This window comes from Notolepis coatsorum, assembly GCF_963971535.1.
Source record: "Notolepis coatsorum genome assembly, chromosome: 3".
In the NCBI taxonomy this organism is placed as follows: Eukaryota; Metazoa; Chordata; class Actinopteri; order Aulopiformes; family Paralepididae; genus Notolepis; species Notolepis coatsorum.
Window position 1 is genome coordinate 172,761,103 of NC_140167.1, and position 27,382 is coordinate 172,788,484.

Below are 27,382 nucleotides of genomic sequence, written 5' to 3' on the forward strand. Positions count from 1 at the left end.
AAGGGCAAGGCGAAGAGAATCATTAAAGACTCCAGTCACCCGAACAACTGCCTCTTTGAACTGCTGCGGTCAGGCAAGCGATACCGGAGTCTCAAGGCGAGCACAGAAAGACTCAGAAGAAGCTTCTATCCCCAGGCCATCAGGCTGCTAAACGAACAATGAATGAACACTACACAACAACAACCACCAAACGCACATAGCACACACATCCACACGCACACACTCACTTTAAACAAACACACTGTAGCACCCACTCCACACACTTTATAGCACACACCCACTTTAAACAAACACACTGTAGCAGTGTAGCACCCACTCCCCACACTTTATATTTATTGATGAAGGATTGCACTACAACTCGTACACCTTACTGTAAATTGTACCTAAATTGTACCTCATCCCATTTCTGCTTTGCACTATATAGTACTGTACATTAGTACACTGCATAGTATTGTATATTATATGGTAACTCAGAACATTGTACATATGTCTATACCGAACACTGTGACCTCATTTCTTCTTCTAAAATTACATGCTATACTATGTTATTTGATACTATCTTGTCTAGCACAGTCTCTGGAGCGTAACAGTAAGAAGCATTTTGTATGAAAGTATTCTGTACTTCTGTATGACAACTATTAAAGAAACTTGAAGAAACTTGAAACTTGAGACCGCATCCGCAAACTCAATCAGAGGGAAACATTCTGGATTCATAGCCTTGATGCTCTTAATGCCCCTGGGCTAAATGAGGATATTGACTTCATGTGTTATCTTTGATTTCTATCCTATATGTTTATTGCCATTGTATTGTGTGTATTCTTTGTACCTTACATAGGCTACATAGGCTATTATATTTTTCTGTATATTGCTTACTGATTATTTATCTATGCTTATACTTATAGCCTGTTTGATATATATTTTTTATTTTTCTACACCGTCACTGATTGATGGCACCGCCCTTGCGTGTGCCTTCCAATCATCACTCGGTTCAATCATTTGGTGTTTATTGCTTGATTGTTTCACCTGACACTCACCTGTGGGTATGTAAGGGGGTGATGTGTTTGTACATTTTACTCTAATCCTGATGAAGACCGCTATGGTCGAAACATGTTGATTAGATTTTAAATGACTTAGCCACCTTTAATAAAGGCCTTTTAACCATCTTCCCTCTGGATTTTACATCTTTTTGAGTGCCTGGATCGACTCTCTTCTCTGAACTCTGCATTCCCGGTGATCCAAGAGCACCTTAACCTATATTGAACTGAGCTAACCAAGTTCTCCCTTTTGAGCACCTGGTTGTTTTTTCTCCTGCTTGCATTTATTATATGGTGCTTCAATTAGCAATTATGAACACAGTAATACCTAGAGTGGTCATGCCCGCATTGATTGTGCAAAATACAATAATAAAATAGGCAGAAATTTTTTTTAAATAGGTAAGACACAAGATATGCATGATAAAAAAAAAGACATGCTAAGTTCCTGAGAAACACTACTATACAATATACAATTTTAGCTCTTAATGTATCTATCACCTTTATCTATCACCAACGCAGGTAGGAGTCGGACATAGCACCTTTATCTATCACCAACGCAGGTAGGAGTCGGACATAGCACTGTCGAATGTCTTATTTATCTCTCTTTATACCGTATGTGATGACGTATTTTAACACACACCTCGGCTCGGCTGACGACCCGAGCTATTATTATGCAAAGTCGAGTACTGTAGCGAGTGGGTACTTGGCCCGTGCAGGGCAAGAATGCGACCCCCATCTACTGCTCTTTGCATAATAATAGGACAGGTAGTCAGACAATCAGCTCAGAGACAATCAGCAATTTTCTGTGTGTGGTCCTAGTGCTAATCAGCTGAAGCTGAAGCCGGACGGAGCGATCGCTAGCTAGTTGGCACCAGCCGGGGCCCGGCGTTAGCTCTCGCTAGCTAGCGTTAGCAACCGGAGCGTCGCGGAGCATTCAGCCTGCTGGCTACACAGCTTGTGTAGCCAGCGTTAGCTCTCGCTAGCTAGCGTTAGCAACCGGAGCGTCGCGGAGCATTCAGCCTGCTGGCTACACAGCTTGTGTAGCCAGCAGGCTGAATGCTCCGCGACGCTGGTTGAAGTGGGTCTAGGTAGCCAGCAGGCTGAATGCTCCGCGACGCTCCGGTTGCTAACGCTAACTAGCTAGCGAGAGCTAACGCCGGGCCCCGGCTGGTGCCAACTAGCTAGCGATCGCTCCCGAGAGCCAACGCCGGTCTGTCTGTCGAAGACCGAGGGAACCGCGTCCGGCTTCAGCTGATTAGTGGTCTTCTGGACAAACATCCCACCCCAACAACATAATCCGAGGCAATGAAGTGTTCGCTGCAGATCCTCCTTCCCTGTCCAACAGGCTGGTCGCGCCGCCTGAGTGCAGACAGCCCGAGCCAACATGTCAACAACACTGTTTTTTTCACTGGTAGTTTGTGGAAATTAACCAACTTTCCTCTCTCTCGCATGGTAAAATTAGTTTGAACAGCCAGGAGCAATACAAACAGAACCACCGCGGTCCCGTTGTTTTGTAGGCAACATTTTATTTGCTGACTGACCCATTCAATATAGGCAGCTAACCAGAGTGTATACACCCAACCCCCGGCATGACGTCAGCCATGACGTCAGCAACAAAATGGCGGCGCCCATGTTGAAAACAGGGATATTATATTATATTTTTCAGACAAATAAGATAGATTTCACATTTGATTATAGAACCCTGTCTTACACAAGGTACACAACAAACAAACTAGGATCACATTGCTCACTGCTTCATCTCCACTTTAAGCTAGCCTAGTGGTCCATATCCGCCATTAATTTGTGCTAAGCTAGGCTAGCTTGCAGTGAGATAGCTTTCTACTGAACGCAGAGAGAGGAAATTGGTATCTTATCTTCTTGTCTGACACTTGAGAAGACTGTAAGTGCATTTCCCATAATGTTGGCGTGATCCTTTAACCCTTTCACTACCACACTACAGAAGGTTAACCTTTCACTGCCACACTACAGATGATTAACCCTTTGTAATGTGGCAGTGAAAGGGTTAACCTTCTGTAGTGTCGCAGTGAAAGGGTTAACCATTTGGTAGTGTGGTAGTGAAAGGTTTAACATCTCCTGATCAATTATGTATTTGCACAGTAGAAACTTTGATTCTAGGTTTTGTTTTTTTTGTTCCACAAAAAAAGGGCTGATACCAGAATGTAACTTCTTCCAGTAGCCGTCCAGTGGAGCTAGAGGTGTTATTGAGCCGAGAACATTGATGAACATTCTGGTGATACATTCATCTTAATGATTGAACGTCACTCTAGTCTAGACTATAAAGGAGGCGGGGAGAGAAGCCCATCTCTTTAAATCAATGTCGTTTAGGACTTTATTGGAGTTGTTAATGGTTCATGTACCATGAGCAGGATAGACAGAGACCCCTAAATATTTTAAGGAATACTAAAAGGAAGGTGTCACCACACTTAATTCAATCAATGGCATCCGATAGACAGTGGTGTATAAAAAGCAGGACATGCATCTTTATTATCAATAATAAAAAAGGTGTCCCTCAAGATTACATTTAATTCCCAACTTGGAAAGTTTGTACTCCGGATTTTGGAATAACTTACAAAGCACTTTGAATATAGACTCCCTGGGTTTTAATTTGTTTGTAGAGCAAAAAATTCTGACTAAACGCCCTGAGGTCACTAGAGAAGTTGACAGACCAGAACGTTCTCTGGCCCAAACCACTTCGTCACTGAAGAACACCGAGTTTCTCTGCTGTAGCCAAGCTAGCTCTGGACCAAACCAGAAGAACACTGAGGTTCCCTGATGTATGTGTGTGTTTCATTATAGTCTATGTGACAGATGGTCATAATATAACCATATGGTAACTGTTCTTCGACTAGCACAATTGCGTTTAAAGGGGACATATTATGCTAAATGGGTTCTGTCTCGGGTTGCAAAGGGTTCCAGACAAGTTCTGGAAATCTTCTCGCAATTTTCCATGGGAAGTTAAGCTCTGGAATTTGGGAGGTTTTGCCCAATTACAAATGAAAATCTTAGCTTATAATAGTGAACTTAAACATGTAATACTTTTGTTAAAATATACACTTTTAATGGAAATTCAGTTGAACTGCAACCCTGCACTGTGCATTCGAAGTGCACTCCAGATAATTGTCAGCATCCCAGTTCATGGGAATTCAGTAGAATTACAACCCTCTGCCTGCACAATGCATTCTCCCATCACACGTGCAGAGGGATCTTCCATGATGCATCTCATATTTTTATATGCGGATGTAATTTTATTGCCTATATTTATGTCTTTCTACTATTACCCTGCCCATACCTCCTGTGAGGGCAGACGATCCACTCCACTGGTCAAATTACTTACTCGTGAGTAGTACATCCGTTGATAAAGAAAAGCAATGTCCACAGCCGCTCCAGTGCAAAGTAAAGATATCCAAATGGTTTATTTGCAAAGTCTCTCTTTACAGAAGTGGTCCTAAATCTACTTTCCTAAATATTCCTGTCACTACTACAAATATTACTACAAGTGGCTCCTACTAGCTACAAGTACTAATACAAGCTACCAGTACTACTACAGGGTAAGAAAACTGTATTTTCCCAGTCTCCTACTATGACATCACCCCAAACGTTCCGGACTGTTTTATGTTCTAGGAAGTCCTATTATGACATCACCATAAACGTTCTAGAAGGTTCTATGTTCTAGAATGCTCTATTATGACAAATACGACGGTTCAATGACTCTCTAATGCCCGCTCTTAACTGGGAGATATTTTGCATCTTATAAGTTCCTTGCAAGCCACACTGTGCGACACAAATTGAATAATCTTGGGTACGACCATCAATCTGATGCATGTACACTGTGCGATGAGAGTCGTAGGCTACGACGCAGACTACGTAGCGTCATAATAAAGCGTAGCATCATCATAAAGCGTTATCCTGTGTGTCATCAGTGTGCGTCAACCTGACGAGTTGTAAACAAGACGGTCGTGATACGAAGAAGAAGCAGACTGTGAACATGCCAATGTCCAGGAAGCGAACACTTGCCATAGTGGCTTTTATGTGCCTAGAGAGGCCGGCTATATTTAAAAAAAAGAGAACGAGAACAAAGTCGTGGCTAGGGAAAAGAGGCCAACTGGGAATGCCAGTCCTGCAAATGGAACTTGAGGTAAGTAACGTTATTAACGTCAGCATGCTAACGCTACATGTGTCGTAGCCTCCTAATGAATGTTGAGCTTGTTATCACTGCTAGCTTGTGTTGTTCCCAATGCACTCATTAATGTCTGCCTGTTGTACTTCTAGATACTAACGTCAGCATGCTAACGCTACATGTGTCGTACCCTCCTAATGAATGTTGAGCTTGTTATCACTGCTAGCTTGTGTTGTTCCCAATGCACTCATTAATGTCTGCCTGTTGTACTTCTAGATACTAACGTCAGCATGCTAACGCTACATGTGTCGTACCCTCCTAATGAATGTTGAGCTTGTTATCACTGCTAGCTTGTGTTGTTCCCAATGCACTCATTAATGTCTGCCTGTTGTACTTCTAGATACTAACGTCAGCATGCTAACGCTACATGTGTCGTACCCTCCTAATGAATGTTGAGCTTGTTATCACTGCTAGCTTGTGTTGTTCCCAATGCACTCATTAATGTCTGCCTGTTGTACTTCTAGATACTAACGTCAGCATGCTAACGCTACATGTGTCGTACCCTCCTAATGAATGTTGAGCTTGTTTACCTCACTGCTAGCTTGTGTTGTTCTCAATGCACTCATTAAAGTCTGCCTGTTGTACTTCTAGACAGATGATCGAAGTGGATTCAGAAGTCTACTCCGCATGGATGTGGAACAGTTCGATCATCTGCTACAGCTGGTGGCTCCTTATATCTCCAAAGCAGACACCCAGATGAGGAGAGCGATCACTGCCAGAGAGAGACTGTCCATCACACTGCGATACTTAGCAACAGGTAATAATCAGGGGTTGTAGTGGAGGGTAAACCCAAGTGAACTCAGGCTACAGTGTATCCGCGGTGACCAGAATGTAACTATAGAATGTGTCAGTCTAATAGTTCTGATATGCTGCAGTTTGGCACATTTATTTGTCGACGCGCATACATAAATGATATTCTACAATCATTCTCCATGCTGACAGGAGAGTCGTTCACTTCCCTGAGCTTCCAGTACCGTATTGGACAGAGCACTGTTGGTGTGATTGTCAAGGAGACATGCAAGGTGTTGCACCAGGTCCTGAAGAAGGATCACCTGACGGTAAGATCCATTTAGAAGCAGCTAGAATGTAACATATGGGACAATCATACCTAGATCAGATAAATATTGATAGATTCATGTCACTGTTCTGATGCAGTCTGTCTGTCTGTTTGTGTAGACACCGACTACAGAGGCTGAGTGGAGAGCAGTGGCCAGTGGCTTCCAGGAGAATTGGCAATTCCCTCACTGTCTCGGAGCCATAGATGGAAAACACATCACCATCCGCCCACCAGGCAACAGTGGGAGCACCTTCAGGAACTACAAGTCTCGTTTCTCTGTGGTCCTGATGGCTGTTGTAGACGCCAATTATCGTTTCCTCTATGCGAATATTGGAACCCAGGGCAGAGTGTCTGATGGAGGTGTTTATGCCCACTGTGACCTGAAAAAGGCATTGGACAGCAACCAGTTAAATGTCCCGCCAGCCCAAAGTCTGCCAGGTACAGATGTAGTCACCCCTTTCATGTTCATTGCAGACGAGGCTTTTCCGCTCCACACACACCTGATGAAGCCATACCCCTTCAGACAGCTTGACCATGACCAGCGTGTCTACAACTACAGACTGTCAAGAGCGAGGCGTGTTGTAGAGAATGTGTTTGGCATACTTGCCAACAAATGGCGAGTCTTTCTCACCATCATTCCCCTAGAACCAGATACAGTGTCCCAGATAACCCTGGCTGCTCTCTCCCTGCACAACTACCTACGAGCCCAGGCCACAGACACCTACATCCCCCCTGCTCTGGTCGACACGGAGGATGAGGACCACCACATCATCCCTGGGAGCTGGCGCAGTGATGCCGCCCTGGCATCAGTGCCTGCTAGCAGGGATCGGAATGCCAACAGAACTGCAAAGGAGCAGCGCGACACACTGAAACAATACTTTGTCTCACCATCAGGTTCTGTGCATTGGCAGGAAGACATGTTGTAATGTCCTTTTGTACTTTTTTGGTTATAAAGATGGTGTTTGAACACTAGGCCTATACACCATAGCCTAACTGTTGGGCCTAAAATCATTATACATGTCCTAAAAGAAAATAACATATGCCTAGGCCTACTTGTAGGGCCTATCGAGTTCAAATGTAGGCCTACATGTTAAGCTACGTAAATATCCACACGTTAAATACGATAACCATATAGGTAGGCCTACAGGCTAACCTTGTTATTCTGTTTTATTTAAAGGCACATAGGGACATGCATGACATACAGGTATATAGTACTGTTACATTTGTGACATATACGATATGCAAATATACACCGTTGATGATATGATATAATGTTAATAGACTAGTGTCTCATTCTCCGTTGCTACTTTACTGTTTGTTGGATACCATTCCCCCACATAGAGACGAATGTTGGTTTTTGCCTCTACACTATATATAATATAATAATTATCTCCTATCAGGTTGGTTCTGTCCACCTGTCTCTCTGTCGGCAGCTAACCTCACAAACTACAGGGCAGTTTTATGACAAGCATATAAGTTAATTAATTTCCATCATTGTCCATTGAAATGCATATTCAGTATGAAGTTACAGCTTTTGATTCAGGGCTGACCAGACGTGTGCACCAATCAAGGGGGGGGGGGGGGGTCACCTCATCGCCCAGCCGAAGGGCATTGTCTCCGATTAGTACAACGTTGGGGAGAATTAAGAGGGGAGAATGCAAGGGAACAAACAACACACATAGAGTTAGAGTAAACAAAAACAACAGCTCACCAACAACAGGGACAGTGGTCACTAGCTTACTTGTAGATTTACTTGGATGGAAGTAAGACTGCTGGACCTTGACCCTGAAGTTCTACAAAATTGAAATATCAATCTAACACGGGTCATTGATAACCCCGATACAAGTGGTAATTAATCATTTTCTTTGTCTTTATTATAACTGCTTTATTATTTATTTCATTCTATTTCCTTGTTTGTCTGAGAAATGTAAATAAATGAAACTGGAATGGTTTATCAAAGTAATTATTTTTTTATTTGAATAGCAAGTGCTTCAAGATTAGCAAGTGCTTCAAGATATCAAAAAAATTAAGAAATTACAGTATTTCTATACAGTATATACAAATACAGTATATATACGCTCTGCTCCCCCTTTTGATCACAAAAAAAGAATGTAAGAAGGTGCTTCAAGATATCAAAAAAAATTAGAAATTACAGTATATGAACTTACTGTTCACTGCTCAACAGGGGCTAGAAAACTTCAAATAAAGTGCAAAGTATAAGGAAAATAAAACGTACTATAAAAAAAAAAAGATTCCTGAGGCAGGCAGCCACGAACCCCAACCACGGAGGACCCGGTGTCCGGCACCCCCGCGGGCCAAAGCATCACGCCTCTTTAATGCCTCGACCCGCAGAGACACCGAACCACGCCCCCCCCCCAGTCAGAGCCCACGGCCGCCAGACCCAGAAAATATACATCATTAAAATTACAAGAAAAAAAACAAGTGGACAATGGCACTACCACACTACCAGTTGTACTGATTATCAGTAATCATATTCAGCCTGCGTATCTGAATTTTCACTGAGCATCCCCATGTAGCTACTAGACGGTTGAGAACTGGGAGTGGGAGGAGGCTGGTGGTAGGGTTGAAAGGTTTGCGTTTGCCGCTGGTGTGGTGTGTTGTGTGGGAAGGTGCGATACATCGGCTGATTCGGCTGTGATGCAGGACCCTGCACCTGTTGACGTATTGACATGCTTCTGTCCTGAGATTCATAAATCATCCTCATGATGGACCGCCTTGCTCGCATTTTTTCAACAGGATCCGTTACGTGACGCATCTCACTGCCCACCTGTTTACCAAAAATTACATCTTCATCATCATCATCTCTGTTGTCTGAAACTACTTGCTTGAGGAGGTCAATCTTCTCTCTCTCAAGGTTCAGCCCTCTCTCCCATGGCTTGCTCCGGACCACTTTTGCCTGACCACCCGGTGTGGGTGTGGGTGCGGGTGTGGATGTACGGGTTGGTGGGTCCTGTGCTGATGATTCTGACACCGCTGATTCCCCAAGGTCATCACTCTCTGGATCTTGTTCAGCAGTGTCAGCACAGCTGTCCGTCACTGAATCATCTAGCTGGATGAAGGACATAGGATCAGAATAATCTTTATTGACCAAGTATACACACAATGATTATGCAGGTGACACCATTTGTGAACTGTAGGACACAGTACAAGGTGATAATTAAGCAATAAACCACGAGAGGCAGTGGGTTACAGGGTATTTTACAAAGGCTACTACAGTATATAGTTTGTAGATATATGGAAAATATATAGTTTGGTATAAAATTCCAAATAGAATGGGTTACAGAGAAACGTTCATCCAGTTGATTTTAAACGTGTAATTAAAAGAGAAATTTAAGAAGTCAAGGCCACCACAGACTATAGTATTCATTATTAAGAAATAAACGGTCTGACAACTTTAGTGGTTCAATCCTGATGAATTGAAAATGGGGGACCCTGATGTAAACAAGACGAAAGTCTTTCTCTGGTCTGCATCCCCTTAACAATTGTGTGTATTGAGCTGTACTGTATTGTACCCATTCTGCAATCTGTTAATAAAGTTTTCAATCAATCAATCAAGTATGTACAGTAAGTACGTTATTATTGTCAATTTCCAAATATACACATACCTCCAGGGTGCTGTAGGACTGACGAGGCAATACATGATGCTTTAGGAAGTCCAGGTACTTCAGTATCCATGTCTGTCGCTGGGTTGGGTCTTTAGTCCCACTTCCACTGGGTTTGGGATGTAATAGCTTCCCGTATTGGGTGCGCAGGGACTCTGCATGCGTTACCACCTCTTCGGCTGTGAAGTGCAATAACAACATTACGTTAGTTAATGTACACTGAAAGTGGGCTGACAGAAACAAGACTGTACTTGCATAGTGTGTGTGTGTGTGCTAGCTAGCTAGCCAGCCGCTAGCTAGCCAGCCGCTAGCTAGCTAGCTAGCCACTAACGTTAAACTCACCCGGGAGCTGCAATTCCTCCGCCATTTCCTTCCATTCTTTGTCCTTCTGTACACGGTCATGGTAACAGCTGGAGGACACATCATACAGGCATGGCTTCTGTTGCCACAACTCGACAAGCCTCTCCTCTTTGATACGACTCCACACAATTGGCGTCCGTTTGCGGGGCGGCATTATTGGATTGTACAGTCACTGTCCCACATAAACGCACATGTGTCGCACTGATCACACGTCATCATGCGGTCGCACTGATCACACGTCATCATGCTGCATTTCTATTGGTTGGTAGCTGACGCTGGTCGTAGAATATCAAGCACTGTCAGATATGTGTCGCAGGCATCTTTGATCGCAAGACTTGCACGTCGGTCATCTTTGAACCTCTCTCACTGTGCGACGTACGACCTGCGTCTTGGAGCCACGATTTCGCCCACGACCACAGATTATGCCACGATTGGTCATCTTTCGTCTGGGACGGCCGAAAATCGCCCAGTTAAGAGCGGGCATAAATCCCATCAATATTAAACATTCATATAATACAATAACCTAAACACATAGCTTTGGCTCTTACACCTCCCCTCCCCTGCTATGATGCCTGAATTTCCCCAAGGAGATCAATAAAGGAATATGTTAGATCCCTCTTCCATCAGATGTCTGGATGATTGTCAGTATCTTACACACAAACGCAGTGCTGTATTTCAGAGACTGTAGCAGGCTCAGGTTTAAACTTGGTATATGAAACAAGAGACCTTGAGGAATCCTCAGACAACAACCATAATTGCTTCCCTATAAAGACGCTAAATATTGCTCAAAGGTTAAAGGCAAAATGTTGAGGTGAAGAATTGGCAATGGCCATTTTCAAAGGGGACCTTTGACCTTTCACCTCAAGGAATTTTAATGAGTTCAACTCTATTAGAATGCAGTGTTTCCCCTAGGATTTTTTTCACGGGGTGGTAGGCCTCCCAAAACTACTAGTGTTGTCGCGGGGCACGTGTGTCACGGATACGTGGTGTCAACAGTGTCGTCATATCACTTGACGCTGAAAAGGCATTCGACCAGATCGAATGGAAATATATGTTCAGTGTCCTCCAGCGCTTTGGTTTCGGTGACAGGTTTCGTTCTCTTATTGAAATGTTGTATGCTCATCCGAGAGCTTCCATTCTTAACAATTCTGATAGATCTGACTCCTTCCCACTCCATCGCGGCACCCGACAAGGATGTTGTATTAGTCCCTTACTGTTCAATTTAGCCCTCGAACCCCTGGCTATCAGTATCAGGAGTCATCCCAACATCACAGGAATAAAGTTGGGAAAGTATGAGAGCCGTATTTCGCTATATGCGGATGATGTGGTCCTGTATCTTGCTGATCCTGCCTCCTCCGTCCCATGCCTCCTAGATTTAATCAGGCAGTTTGGTACTTTCTCTGGTTACTCCATTAACTGTGAGAAAAGTGTGTTCATGCCCATCTCAGGGAGCCTAGACTCTTCCTTTACTGTCAGCTTACCCTTTAAAATAGAATATGACCACTTCACCTATCTGGGAGTAGTTATACCAAAGGATCCCAAACTCCTATTTAAACTGAACTTTGGTGAAATGGTCTCAAAATTGAAGAAAGATATGGAGAGTTGGAGAATTTTGCCAGTGTCTTTGGTGGGTGTGAATGTCATAAAAATGGTGGTTCTCCCAAGGAGCGTGCCTATTTTTTTGACTGCCTCTTTCTTTAAACAGATAGACACTATACTTCTGCCATTTGTCTGGGGCTATAAAGCACACCGTATTTCAAAAGCACACTTGCAGAAGCCAAAGCATATGGGGGGGCTGGCCCTGCCGGTATTCCAGCACTACTACTGGGCTGCTAATGCAAGGGCCATGACCTTCTGGCAAGATTACTTCATAGGTGATGCTACAGTAGCCATGGACGCCCCCAGGTGGCTAGACATGGAGGCGCATGTGAACCTAAAAAGCTCTATTCCTGCAATGTTATTTTCTAAGTGTGATACGATTAATAATATGGCTCTCAACAATTTTATCCTTCGGAACTCACTGAGAATACTGAGTCAAATCAAAAAGGTTTTCAAAGTACCCTCAACCTCGGCATATGCTCCAATATGTGATAACCATAATTTTCCCCCTGGTCAATCTGATAGTTTTTTCATTATGGAAAGGGACTGGCCACTATCAAAGATCTATATGTTGATCGTCACTTTGCCTCATTTAACGAACTTAAGTCTAAGTTTAATCTTACAAGCTCACACTTCTTTCGTTACCTGCAGGTTAGAAATTATGTCCGCAGTAATATCCCAGACTTTGAGACATGTCCTGCTGATTACCAGTTTTATAATCTCATGAGCCGATCACCAGTTTCAAAACACCTGATCTCTGATTTTGTTTCATATTTCTCTGTCCAATCTATGGCTTCCTCCGACCACATTAAAGATGTATGGTCCACAGAGCTTAGTATGGAAATCTCTGATGAGATGTGGGAGGAGGGACTTAGCAGGATACATAAATGTTCTATTAATGCCAGAGTCCAATTTATACAGTTTAAGGTCATTCACAGACTACATTACTCTAAAACCAAACTGCATAGAATCTATCCCTCTGTATCGCCTATCTGTGATCGTTGCATGTTCGCAGAGGGTAATCTTTCACATGTTTTGGTTTTGTCCCAAGCTATTTAAGTACTGGGTAGACATTTTTGACTGGTATACCAAGGCGTACAAAAGAGAGATTGCCCCAGACTGCCTTCTAGCTTTACTCGGCTGTTCAGCTAACACTGCGGAATTACCTTACAATGAGCAGGAGGCCCTGATGTTTGGTATGGCTGTGGCCAAAAGAATTATCCTGAAGGAATGGAAAGACACGTCGTCTCCGAGTTTTAAAAGATGGCTCACTGATTAGATAAAATAGAAAAGCAGAGCCTTTTAGAGCTTCAATGTGCCAGTCACTTCATCAATGGAGTGATTACTTAAATTGTTAGAATAACCTTGTAGTGTTCATACGTTTAGGTGTGGTTAATTTTTTAAGTATTATTAAGGACTGATTGAACTTCATTCAATTGATTATCTGCTATGTATATACACACCGGATGTTTAATGTTAGAGTTGTAGGCCTTCGTTGTCATGGTGCATTATATTCTAGAGGGTTGTAGAATATACTAGTGCAATAGACTGTTGTTATGTTCCAGAATGATCTAAGAGACCCAGGGCATTCGAGCGATAAACCCAGAATATTCCAGATTGATCTTTTTGCAATGATATGTATTTGTCTCCCCGGAGACCAGAGTCTGAAATTATAATGTATTACGGATCGTATTATACACAGTACACATTGTTATAGACGGCCTGCATATCATCTGCTACCTTGATGAACACAATAAAGTCATTCCAATACTGGTATACACTGAGAAAGAGGCTTATCTGTTTTCAGGCATTGTCGTCCTGCCTTGGGGTATCTGCTCCATGTCGATTCAAAAAATCCTCAGCATCTTTAGGTGTGTATAAACCAAACCTGTGGCCGTCAATAAACCAAACCTGTGGCCGTCACTGCCCACGATCGATAACAGCGCCGGGTATGATAGCCTTGGCTTGTGACCAGATTTGAATTTTTTTTGCATCACCTCCTTGTATGGTAGACGTCGAGCGATGGCGTCTCTGCTCAGATCTTCGTAGATAAATATTGATTTATCACCATATTTCAGATTCCCACGTTGGATGCGAGCAATTTTGATGATGTCATCCCTTATTGTAGTCTTCCGCAGAGTAACAATGATGACTCTTGGCCCGATGTTTCTTTGCTAATCAGAATTCGGTTCTAGTGGCTTCTCCACGTTGATTATTATTCTATCTCTCATTCCTTATCTATATCTTTCTTTTATTTTTTATTTTTTTCTCTTCTCATTATTCTATTTTTTATCTATCTTTTAACTTACATTGTTCTTTTCCACTGTTCTTCACATTAAGGTGTCAATATTTCTCTACAATCTTTTCCTTTTTCCTGACTTTCCTACATGTTAGTAGAGGGTTCAAATGAATATGTCGATGAAAGTTTATTCTCTTTTTTAAATTTTTTGTCATTTATCACAATATTTCATTACAGTAAGGGAAGGTGCAAGACCAAAAGCGACATTCTATTGCAATAGAATGAAAATGTTAGATCCTATGGCAATTAGCATAGGAAGATTAGGATTACAATGCTCAGTTTGGGCAATCCGGTGGACTAAGGGAGAGAGTCATTCGCGGAGGATGTGTTTTTGGAACACAGGCCTGTACGACTTTCTGGGCGAGGGGAAAATAGGGGATTTTTATTTGTATATATATATGTCTTTAAGCTCGGCTCTCAACGGGACCTCATTAATTGGATGTACATCTATTGTAGCTTCGCACTCCAGAAGCATTACCAAAAACTACACAAAAACATGCATAGATTATGGCTAGTTTGAATATAATGGTATGGAACACCGGTGGGATAAACAAACAACACAAACGCAAAAGCGTGCTCACACTGATGAAAAAAGAACATGTGGACGTGGCTCTATTAAGCGAAACGCACATTTTAGAGGAAGACATAAATACGTTAGCGGATAACATATACCATAATATTAGTCACTCTTCTTTTGGTACGAGAACTAGAGGTGTAGCCATAGTCGTCAGACGTAAATTAAATATCGAATTGAAAGGGGTATGGTCGGATGCTGAGGGGCGTATAACTATAGCTAGGATTGTACATAATAACAGGAAAATTGCGTTGGCAGCGGTATATGCCCCAAATTTGTACGAAGTGGGTTTCTTCACTTCACTAACCGGAGAAATGTTAAACCATCCCGAGTACTCATATATAATAGGTGCGGATTTTAATGCCATTTGGAATCCAAGGATGGACAAATCTTACCTTGCCTTTTCCAGCGAACAAAAAAATTCATCTAAAGCATTAAAAGATTGGTCAAAGTCTACAGGGGTAATTGATTTATGGCGTTCACTTAATCCCATGACCCGTAAGTACTCCTGTCGTTCGGCGAGACACAACACATTATCCAGAATTGATTACGTCTTTGCATCCCCGAGAATATTTGATAAATATGAAGTGGAAATGATACCCAATGCGCTATCAGATCACTGTTACTTAATCCTGAAAGCAACATTTGGTACACTATCTTCCCGGGCCCCAAGATGGCGTTTTAATACTATGCTGCTTAACAACAAGGAATTCATTACACAAATTAAAGAAGCACTCACAGTATTCCTACGGGATAATGCAAACGCGGAGCAAGACCCCAGAATATTATGGATGTCGGTAAAGGGTATGATCAAGGATTTCACGGATAGATTTTCCTCCATATTGCGCAAAAATCAATGCACAAAACTGTCTGAAATGGAAACGCTTTACTCAACGCTTTTTAATTCTTTAAAATACAACAACTCTACTAGACTAGAAAACCAAGTTAACATTCTAAAGACAGAGATCAAAGCAATATACAGACAAAAATCGGAAATGCAAATACGCAGCACAAGACAACAGCAGTATTTCCAAGGTTCTAAACCTAGTCACCTATTAGCCATGCGATTAAGAATTAATGCAAAATTTGCAGATATAACTGCCATTAGAAAACAACAAGTTCTTGTAACAGACCCCAAAATAATAAATGATACATTCAAAGAATTCTACTCCGACTTGTATAATTCAGAAACGACCTTTGATCAAAACAAATTAGACACATATCTTAATCAAATTACCTAAACTTTCGGAGGACGACGCTAAACAGTTAGAAGCACCGATCACATTAGAAGAACTCAAGAAGGCCATATCCGGAATGAAAAACGGTAAGGCTCCGGGAAAGGACGGTATCCCATCAGAAATGTACCTTTCTTGCTGGGACATATTTGGACCCTTATTACTAAATATGATCTTATACTCAGTCAAGGAGGGGAGCTTCCATAAACACCACAATATCGCACTAATTTCAGTTCTTCTCAAAAAAGACAAAGACCCCACTGAGTGCGGTAGTTACCGACCTTTAAGCCTCCTCGGAACCGATGTCAAACTGTACTCTAAGATATTAGCCATCAGATTGCAAAAGCATATGACGTCTTTAGTTCATCCGGACCAAACAGGCTTCATAAAAGGTCGCCTGATCAATGATAACATAAGGCGAATACTGCACGTACTAGATGCAGACAAAGAGGACACCACACCTAAGGCGATGCTATGAAAGCATTTTACAGGTTGGAATGGTCGTTTCTATGGGCAGTATTAGAAAGGATGGGGTTAGGAAAAGGATTCATTGATATGATTAAAGTACTATACAAGGACCCATCGGCCGTGATTACAACAGGCACATTCATCTCCGAAATCTTTCCGGTATCACGCTCAGCCAGACAGGGTTGCCCTCTTAGTCCCGGACTATTCGATCTATCATTAGAACCTTTAGCACAATTTATAAGACAATCCCAACACATAGAACCAATAGTAATCAAGGGCACACAACATAAAATTAGTTTATATGCGGACGACGTAATATTGTTCATGCAAAACCCCAACACCACATTGCCGCATCTACTCAAGTTGATAGAGAACTTTGGTGATTTATCGGGATTTAAAATAAATTGGCCGAAGTCGGCTTTTCTTCCTCTTAACATCCGTGCAAAAAAAGACACAACCCTCCCAGGTGCGATACCCATGGTTAAACATTTTAGATGCTTGGGTGTGGAAATATTTCCCACCATAAGACAAACGGTGAAGCACAATTACACAAAAATACAGAACAAAATCAAAGACGACCTGGACAGGTGGGCAAAACTTAAAAACTCAGTACAGGCAAGGGTATCAATAGTTAAGATGGATGTATTACCAAGAATCAATTTCATCAGCTCAATGCTACCGTTACCTCCTCCAGAGGGCTACTGGAAAAGATTACAATCCTCCACATACAAATTTATTTGGAATAACAAACCACCTCGCATAAAAAGATCCACCGCACAGAGAAATAAAGCAGACGGTGGCATGGCAGTTCCAGATTTTTTACAATATTTTAAGGCTTTCACATTAAGACCATTGAAAATATGGTTTGATCCCCAGGCTTTGGTATCTTGGAGAGAATTAGAAGAAAACATAGTAGCCCCACAGAGACTGAAAGACATAGCACACACTAAACTTTCAATCAAGCATTGTGAGCGGGAATTTGGCCCCATAATTACCCATGCAATCAGAACATGGCGGGAAACACAAAAGAAATATCCTAACCCTCAAAAATGGCATAATCACACTCCCATATTCAATAACAATGCACTCTTAATGGGAAAACGCCCTATAATATTCCCTATATGGGAAGAGCAAGGCATACACTCATTAGGGGATATTTTTAATAACCAGGGCTTCTGCAGTTATGTCGAAATATGCACAAAGTTTAACCTCACCGAGTCCACATGGCTTTTTTACATACAGTTAAAGCTATGTCTGAGGTCTCACGGTGTTCCATTACTCATACCAATCGAACACCACAGATACCACAAATTTTTCTATGAAAGAGAAACATTGGGAGGTTTTGTATCAGGTTTTTATTATCAATTACTAACGTCCTCGTATGAAACCCTTCAACTAGACACTGTCTGGAGGAGGGATATACCAGACCTGGAAAATGACTTTGATTGGCAAGGAGCCTGGGCAAATGTCCGACTTACATCAAGGAACCCGGATCATCAACAAATCAATCTGAACTATATTCACAGGACATACTTGACTCCTATAAGGCTGTGCAAAATGGGGCTTAAACAAGACTCCAAATGCTCCCAATGTACAAATGGGGACGAAGGAACATTTATGCACATGTATTGGGACTGCCCACCAGTTAAGGCATTCTGGAAAGATGTGTCCCAACAATTATCAATACTCGTATCTTGGAATATACCTGTACACCCCTCGGTATTACTATTGAATGATGTTTTTGAGTTTGCAGTGAATCCACAGCTAAAGAGATTGGTTTTATCGGGTATCACAGTAGCTAAAAAGCTGATCGCATCACGCTGGTTTCAACCGGAAAAAATGTGCCGGAGAGTTTGGTTCCTTACATATCTCGATGTGATATATCAAGAAATATCTACAGCAAGAATTCTGGGTCTCAATGAATCCAAAATGTCAATGTGGGTAGAAGTGGTGGAGAGAATAAAAGCTAGCTTATAGTGGTAGTGTCTGGTTAGGAGTGAGGGATAATGGAGGTACTATCCAAGAGGGGGTCCGGGAGGGGGGGGTTCGAGCTGGAGCATATGTGTGTAGGGTTTTAGAAAATAGGTATTAGGGGTATATTCTATACTAACATTTATATAATAGTAATTTCGCGGGATATACACTGTATACGGTTAAAATGTTATTATAGACTATTTTTGTTTTATCTTGTTTCTGTACTTGCATGTATTTTAACCACCTTGACTGAAAGTTTCATTATGCATTGTGTGTTGAGTACTGACTTTTAATAATTTTTGTTTTGCAATAATAAAAAAAAAAAAAAAAAATTGCTCACTGAGATGGTCTCCTCTCTGCAGCTGGAAAGCATCCGTCACAGTAGGTCTGAGACCTTGAACAAATTTGAAATGATATGGGGTCCCTTTTTGGAATGCTTAGCTAGAACATAAGTGCTTCTCAATGTCCTCCTGTGTATTTTCTGTACTATGAATGAATGAATGAATGAATGAATGAATGAAAACTTTATTTAACAGATTGCAGAATGGGTACAATACAGTACGGCTCAATACACACAATTGTTAAGGGGATGCAGACCTGAGAAAGACGTTTGTCTTGTTTCCATCAGGGTCCCCCATTTTCAATTCATATAGACATTTATGACATACATAACATACATGACATTTATGGCATAGGGACATATAGGTATTTAGTACTGATACATTTGTGACATAGGCGGTATTCAAATATACAGTACTGTTACCCCTAGATCCTGACAGAGTATATACATATGATGGGGAGGGGACTGTACATTAGGAGGGGGTGGGTGGGTGGGAGGGGAATATACATACGGCGGGGAGGGAATATATACATGCGGTGGGGAGGAGACTGTCTATTAGGAGGTGGTGGGGGTTTTGGGCATTTACGGTGGCCAGTTTCGAATTGCAGCCTCCCGTAGGTGCTCTTTAAGGGCGGTTTTGAATGTGGGCAGGGATTCACATTCCTTTACAGCTTTGGGTAGGGCGTTCCACATTGTTGTGGCATAATTGCGAAACGTGTTTAGTCCCTTGTTTGAGCCGAATCTGGGTTTAACATGATTTGTTGAGCTTCCTCTGGTGTAGTGGTTGTGGTATTCACTGACCTTTGGGAAGTATTTTGACATGTACATGGGCACCCCGGTCGTATAGTGTATCTTGTAGACCAGGCCCATTGCAAGTTGCTGTACTCTGTCGTCTACTCTAAGCCATCCTAGGTTGGCAAAGTGGGCAGGGGTGAGGTGGGTTCTGGGGTTCAGGTCAAGTAGTAGTCTGACCAGTTTGTTTTGTGATGTTTGTAATTTTGTTTTAAGCGCCTTTGAGGTGCTTTGGTACCATGAGGTGCACGCATAGTCATAGTACCCTTGAATGAGTGCTCCTGCCAGAGTCCTCAGGGTATTCTTGTTTACCAGAGAGGAGATCCGGTACAAGAATCTAGTTCGTTGGTTGACTTTTTTTATTACATTGGATGCCATTTTGTCACAGGAAAGATTTGCCTCTAGGATGGAACCCAGGTAGGTAATTTCGTCTTTCCTTGTGACAATATTGTCACCCACTGTAACTGAGAAGCCGTCGGTCTTGCTGAGTTTGTTATTTGAACCGAAGAGAATGGACTCTGTTTTGCCCATGTGTAATGATAGTTTGTTATCAGCGAGCCATATGCAGATTTTGCCTAGTTCCGTGCTGAGGGTTTTTTCAACCTGCAATTTGTTCTTGTCAGAGACCAGCAGGGCTGAGTCGTCCGCAAACAGGAACAAGTTGCAGTCACAGGCTGACGACATGTCATTTGCATAAATTAGGAAGAGTAGCGGTCCTAGTATGCTTCCTTGTGGAACACCACAGCTCACTGTGAGGGGGGGGGATAGAGTACCGTTTACCTCTACCATCTGTTCTCTCCCCTCCAGGTAGGATTGCATCCAGCTCACTGATAGGCTATCAAAACCAATTGCTTTTAGCTTGTCCATTAGAATGGAGTGATTGACAGTGTCGAAGGCCTTTTGTAGGTCCAGCATGACCATGCCGCAGTATTTGCCAGCGTCCACCTCTTGTTTGATGTGGTCGTTCAAATAGAGGAGGCATGTGTCAGTGGAGTGGGACGTTCTGAAGCCAGATTGGAATTCGTAGATTAGGTTTTTTTCCGCCAGGTACTTTTCGACCTGTTCGTAGACTATTTTCTCCATGACTTTCGAGATGGAGGTAAGAATAGAAACAGGGCGGTAGTTGCCTGGGTCTAATTTGCTGCCCTTTTTGTGTAGAGGGGTCACTCTCGCAATTTTGAAGTCCTTGGGGACGTGCCCCTGTTTTATAGAGAGGTTTATTATGTGTGTGATGACTGGGGTGATGGCGGCTGCTGCGTCTCTGAGGAATTTGGAGGGGATGTTGTCATGGCCAGTGGCCTTGTTAGGTTGGAGGGCGCTCAATTTTTTGAGTACCTCATCGGTTGTTACCATTTCAAGTTTGAAGTCGTCTTTGTGGACCCCTAGGTTTTTGTAGTATGCTACTATGTGTTCTACCCCATAATGCCCTGAGTGGGAGGGTAGTTTGTTTACCAGTGTTGTGGCTATGTTTGTGAAGAAGATGTTTAAGTAATTGGCTACATCCAGCTTGTCTGTGATGAGCGTGTTGTCCGTCTTTATGTTTATGTTTGAGAATCTGGTTTTAAGTTTTTTACTGCAGCCTAGTTGATTATTGAGTAATTTCCAAAGTTCGCAGGGTTTGTTTTTGTTTTCCTCAGTTTTGTCGTTGATGAAATTTCTTTTTGCGTATTGGTATTGTCAAGATAGTGGAATTTCGAGCGTCGATGCGATACCTTGGGGGGTATCGATGTTCGATACCATTTTCGATACCACAGGGAAAAAGGTTCAATCTTAAATTATAATTTTTTTTGATAGGTTTTGCTTCTGTTGCTGGTTGGTTCTCATCAGCTTCTCTCTGGTACTGTAGGAGAGGATAGATATGGCACTTTTGAAACCCTTTGTTTATCTTTAGATCATACATTTGGAAATAACTGTTCATCTCACTTCAATCGTTTTTGTTGCAGAGCATGGTGTTTTCTCAGGCAGACAGATGTAAACACTGGTCTGTGTTGCATGTGCCTGACGGGCTGAACTGTTTGTATTGCAGTCATGTTCCGACTTAACTGAATGCACATGTGTGTGTGTGGACTGCTGTACTATTGCGGGTATTGATGTGAACAATGCAACTTCCCTTTTTTTTATGAATGATTAGGTGTCGATATTTCGGGAAATGAGTATTGAAACAGTTTTGGGTATTCAGAATCGATATATGTCGATCTTTTGATATTTTTGACAACACTACTATGTATGTGTGTATATATATATATGTATGTGTATATATGTAATGTGTGTATATGTCAGAGAATCAGCCCCTTGCGTCCTTAGTGTATAAATTATGACATGGTGTATGTTTGTTCATTGATGTGACAGTGTCTGGCAACATACTGTTTGTGTTCTTTTTATTTATTTTTTATTTTCTTTGTTTGTGATTTGTCTTGATGTGTGTTTGTGAAACTATAAAAGCTGAAAATAAAATATTATAAACAGTGTCGTCATAGACGCGCACAGTAAAATTTTAATATCAACATTATCTGGCCATCCTCAGTAAATATCAAACTTTCCAAATACCAGAGTTGGGACGGGGACGTGCGCATACACACACAGAAAGGGAGAATGGCTTATATGAACTATCCAGTTCATATATCAACTTATACTATCCAGTTCGTTTTTATATAATTTAGCTAGTTCGCCAACGTTACTGTGATTAAAGCTAACAAAAAAAATATATATATATACCGTAATTTTTGGACTATAAGCCGCGGCTTTTGTCCCCATTTTTCGACCCTGCGGCTTATATAACGGTGTGGCTAATCTATGGATTTTTACAGCTAACTGGGCGCACTCCCTCAGCTCTGTGACCGTCAGATCAGACTCCTAAATCTGCTGCAGCAGTGCACGCCTTGCCCCTCTCCTCCTCCCCCTCACAGACCCACGTCAACAAACCATTACAGCAAGAGATGTATGAGCAGCTCAGAGCTCCTCTTTCAACATAACTGAAGCATTAAACAAAATGACCCAGTCAACGAAGTATTCACTTTAGTTTATTAATGCATGAGGCATTGTCTAATGTTATCTAGCTACTGATGGCTCCTGATATCATCAGTTTGGCATTCGATTTAGCAGGTGCTGGCTAACTGGCTATCGTTCTGTGAGCTGGCTTTCTTTTTTTTTTTACATTTCTATAACCTTTATTTACCCAGGCAAGCAAGTAAGAACAAATTCAGATTTTATTTATTGTCAAAAGTATGCATAATGTTGTGTTAATTCCACAACAAGAGATATGTAATGTTAATTACCTGAAATTATTAAATTTTTTGGGGGGGGAAACCCTGCATATATCTGTATCGGTTGATATCGGTATTGGAAATTAAGAGTTGGACAATATCGGTATCGGTAAAAAAGCCAATATCGAGCATCCCTAGTCACAAACATGTTCCAGATTCATTGCATATAATATGGAGAATATATTATTGCATTGATGTAAAAATCCCTGTGCCGTTCTTTTTTCCATAATCTTTTACCATTAATGAAAATAATATAAGTTAATAGAAGCCAAATACGTTTATTTTAGTTTTTTTACTGTAGTGATTTTTCTATCAAGGCAAGAATGACTTGGAACCCACATGTCAAAAAGACTGGTCTGATCCTTTTAAAAAGGAGATACATTAAAAATAAATGTCTAAATGTAATTTTTATGATTAATTGTCCAGCACATCTTGGTTATCTCAGAAATTATGAAATGCAATGAGCATTTATTTGGGGGAATCTACTTTTGGTGGGCCTGTTGGATAAAGGTCAACCCAGAATCTCAAGGCACACCAAAGGTCAAACCAGAATCTCAAGGCACACCAAAGGACAACCCAGAATCTCAAGGAACACCAAAGGTCAACCCAGAATTTCAAGGAACACCAAAGGTCAACAGAGAATTAGGGCTTGTTCTACGTGAGATGTAGTAAATTACTATATCGTGAACATCGAGTACGTATATGTTGTCAAGTCGCGGCTGATATGAGACTTGCTTTAGTTCAGAGCGTTCCTCTCATTTCATTAGACAGACCAGCGCGGACCTTAAATGACATGCAATTGTAATTTCATTACACAGACCAGCGCGGACCTTCAATGACATGCAATGGGCTAACGTTAGCTGCTAAGTTAAACCATAATAGGCTAAGCCAACTAGCGTTAGCTCAAAGCAGACTCCACGACACTAGTTCCATTAGTGAGAAAAGGGGGTGGGTTATATTGACGATGCTTGACAACAGAGTCTCTCTCTCTCTCTCTCTCTCTCTCTCTCTGAAACATATTTTGCAGGGACTTATTATAATCATCATATAAATATCAAAATATTGCGATATCATTTAGAGGCCATATCGCCCAGCCCTACCCAGAATGTCAAGGCACACCAACTTATAGTCACAGTAATCAATGATGCAGATTGTCTCAGATGGTAGTGATTATATTGTCATTAGAGATATTCCTCCTACTGTATACGTTACAGACAACCAAGTATTACATCCAACAGGCAGCAATGACACGACTAATCAAACATATATAGGAATATTTATATAATCAGTACAAGAGCGAAGAAAGACAAGTGTGACACGTTATTATTCAGATTAAATAAGAACAGTAAGAGAGACAGACAGACAGAAAGAAACAGACAGAGAGAAAGAGACAGACAAGGAGAGAGACTGAGAGAAAGAGACAGATCAAGGAAGAGACAGATGGAGAAAGAGGAGAAAAAAAGAAAAGAGACGGGGAGAAAGAGACAGATAAAAAGAGAAAAAGGAGAGAGAAAGAGACAGGGAGAAAGGGAGAAAAGGAGAGACAGAGAGAAAGAGAAAGGCAATCACACAGCCCTAATCTTTCATGGCTTTAGGTAGAATTTTTATTTCAGTTTACACTAGCTAATGCATCATGTAGCTACAGTATAATCAGGTTAGAATGAGTGACCTGGAGAAACTAGGGTGAGTCTCTGTGCAAGAAACCTGTCCGTTGTGGAATGACAAAATAGATGAGTCATTTGTCAGATGTAGCTAGCAGCTTGTTATAAGAGTCCCGACTGCCCCCCTCCTGATGCCAAAGATGGATGTGAGAATATGAAACAGAGGACACAATAGGCATGAGCGATATATAACTCCTTATGAATAAGTGAGCGCTGACACAAATACGTATGTGGAACTGAAATAAGGCCATCTGTAAATAGAAACCATAGCCGTCTTATCTAAAATTCCACTACATACTTGATCTTGATTCAGGGCACACACCGAGTCGCAGCGGGTTGGGGAGAGAGTGACAGACGGTGACACTGTGCACAGCCAAACAACAACACCCGATGTGTACCTGCCTGGAGACATTCTGTCAGGAAACACTAGTAACACTGAATTGGTCTACTTTAGTGCACAGACATAGACGAACCCTGTTCTAGATGGCTCACTGCCAGCGCCACAGCGTAAGAAAATGGTCAGGGAGTTACATCAGTAAATGTATGACGTGTCCTAAATGAAAGAAAATTAAACATTGACATAATGAAGTCTTCAGTCCAAAGCCCATTATCAGTGGTGAGAAGCATGTTGACAAATTCAATGTTACTGCAAAGTAAAGTCACTTGAGGTAATGTTCTGGTCTATAATGTTAATATATTTATGATTATTTACATTTAATAAATTATACATTTCATATGATACATTTTATGACACTTCATATGGAAACAAAGATCCAATTGAATCACGTTGAAATTGAAATAGAACACCTTTATTTCAATCTACTGCGTTCTGAGCCCCCTGCTGTATTCACTGTACACACATGACTGTGTGGCCAGGTTCAGCTCTAACTCCATAGTGAAGTTTGCGGACGACACGTGGTGGTGGGGCTGATCTCTAACAATGACGAGAAGGCCTATCAGGAGGAGGTTGATGAACTGGCACGCTGGTGCCGGGATAACAGTCTACTCCTGAACATTGGTAAAACCAAAGAGCTGATCGTGATTTTAGGAGAATACAGCAGGGGGGACACGTCACTGCGGATAAATAGGATATTGTGGACAGGGTGAGCAGTTTCAAGTACCTGGGAGTCCACATCACAGAGAACCTGACATGGTCAACACACAGATTCTGTGGTGAAAAAGGCGAAACAGCGCCTCTATCACCTGAGACAGTTAAGGAAGTTCAGAGTATTGGGGAAGATACTCCACTCCTTCTATTCCGGGGCTGTAGAGAGCATTCTGACTGGAAACATCACTGCCTGGTTTGGAAACAGCACGGCACAGTACAGGAAGGCCCTCCAGAGAGTGGTGCGCTCAGCAGAGCGTACTACGGGTATTGCACTACCACCCCTGCAGGACTTATATAACAGGAGGTACAAATCCAGAGCCTGCAGAATAATGAAAGACCCCCACCACCCCAACAGCAGACTGTTCAAGCTGCTGCGGTCAGGCAAGTGCCTACGTACACACGCTATGAGCACAGAGAGACTCCGGCTCAGCTCCTCCCCCCAGGCCATCAGAACTCTCCACTCACAAGTACACATGAGCATGAGCATGAGCATGAGCACACACACGCACACCGCTTTAAACAATCACTTTAAACAAAATGGAAAAGTCACTTTAAAGGAATGAAGAATATAAAAGTCACTTTAAGGAAAAAACAGATGGGTGACAGTGGCTCGGGAGGTAGGGCAGTTGTCTGGCAATCCAGAGATTCCCGGTTCGATTCCCGCTCCTCGCAGGCAGCGTGTCGATGTGTCCGTGAGCAAGACACTTAACCCCTAATTGCTCCCGATGAGCAGGTTGGCACCTTGCATGGTTGCCTCCGCCGTCGGTGTGTGAGTGAATCGGTAAAATGTGAGTAACAAATTGTAAAGCGCTTTGGATAAAAACGCTATATAAAAAAGCAGCCATTTACCATTTAACAGATGTGGTTCTTGTATAGTATAGTTATAGTAAGTAAAACATAATGACAGAGTTAAAATTTTATATTGTATAGTAGTGTACATAGGAACCAGTGCCTTCTCAGGAATTTAGCATGTCTATTTTTATCATGCACATCTTACCTGTTTTTTTTCTATGTCTATATTATTATTGTATTAGTGCAAATTATTGCATGACCACCCGCATTTCACTGTATGCCCTGGTATGTATGTGACAAATAAACCTTGATTCTTGATTCTAGCAACACATCACTGTCACTCATCCACATTATCATCAGTGACAAAATAGATCATATTTGGGCAGTCAGGGAAAGAGCAAGAGCAAAACAGTGCAAGTCAAGCCCACTGAAAGACATTGGCATTTGCTGGCATCATTGATCGATGGATCTTTCCTTTGGGCCATGTCCACAGTGCATGAACACTTGAGGATCCAAACATCCCTTTGCTTGAATAGTACACAAGCAAAACCAGTACATCTGTATCATCACATTTGACAATGATACGAGAATGTGACTGTGCAAGGTGTATTGCATGTAAACACCAATCTTGTGTCAGCCTCCTCCTGGTCACTAAAGATCTGCCAAGCAGTCAACGCCTGACTTGCTAATCGTCTTAACCTCCTCACCATTTTCAAAGCCACCTGCCAAGATGACTGTGTTCTCTGAAGATATTCTCTGTGGCCCTTTCAGACATACAATGATCTGGGTGAGTGTGTCTGGAAAAGGATCGCAACGTTAATGGGAAAGGAAGGCATCAACTGCGTTGTCATAGTGTTTGACAGATCTGACCATCAACACTCAATCAAAGATCTTGAAAGGCAAAGAAGAGGCACCATCCAAACCAGCAGACCAACACATATTATCACAGGACAATCAACTGTTCCTAACTACAGGAAATACCTGAGGATCAGTGGGAACAAGGCT

At 41.9% G+C, this 27,382-nt stretch overlaps 2 protein-coding genes across 3 annotated transcripts in view; one reads left to right on the forward strand and one right to left on the reverse strand.

Annotated features, from left to right (window-relative positions):
• The window catches only part of armc8 (armadillo repeat containing 8), a 144,058-nt gene that overhangs the window by 49,865 nt on the left and 66,811 nt on the right, over positions 1 to 27,382 (reverse strand). The gene's annotated exons all lie outside the window — the stretch shown is intronic.
• On the forward strand, positions 5,132 to 7,215 carry LOC311225092 (uncharacterized protein; the record flags this gene model as incomplete). The annotated part of the gene is made up of 4 exons (XM_084310297.1): positions 5,132 to 5,190; positions 5,824 to 5,989; positions 6,175 to 6,290; positions 6,409 to 7,215. Exons 1-4 carry the CDS (start codon positions 5,164 to 5,166, stop codon positions 7,213 to 7,215), a joined length of 1,116 nt encoding a protein of 371 aa, XP_084166423.1. The 5' UTR covers positions 5,132 to 5,163.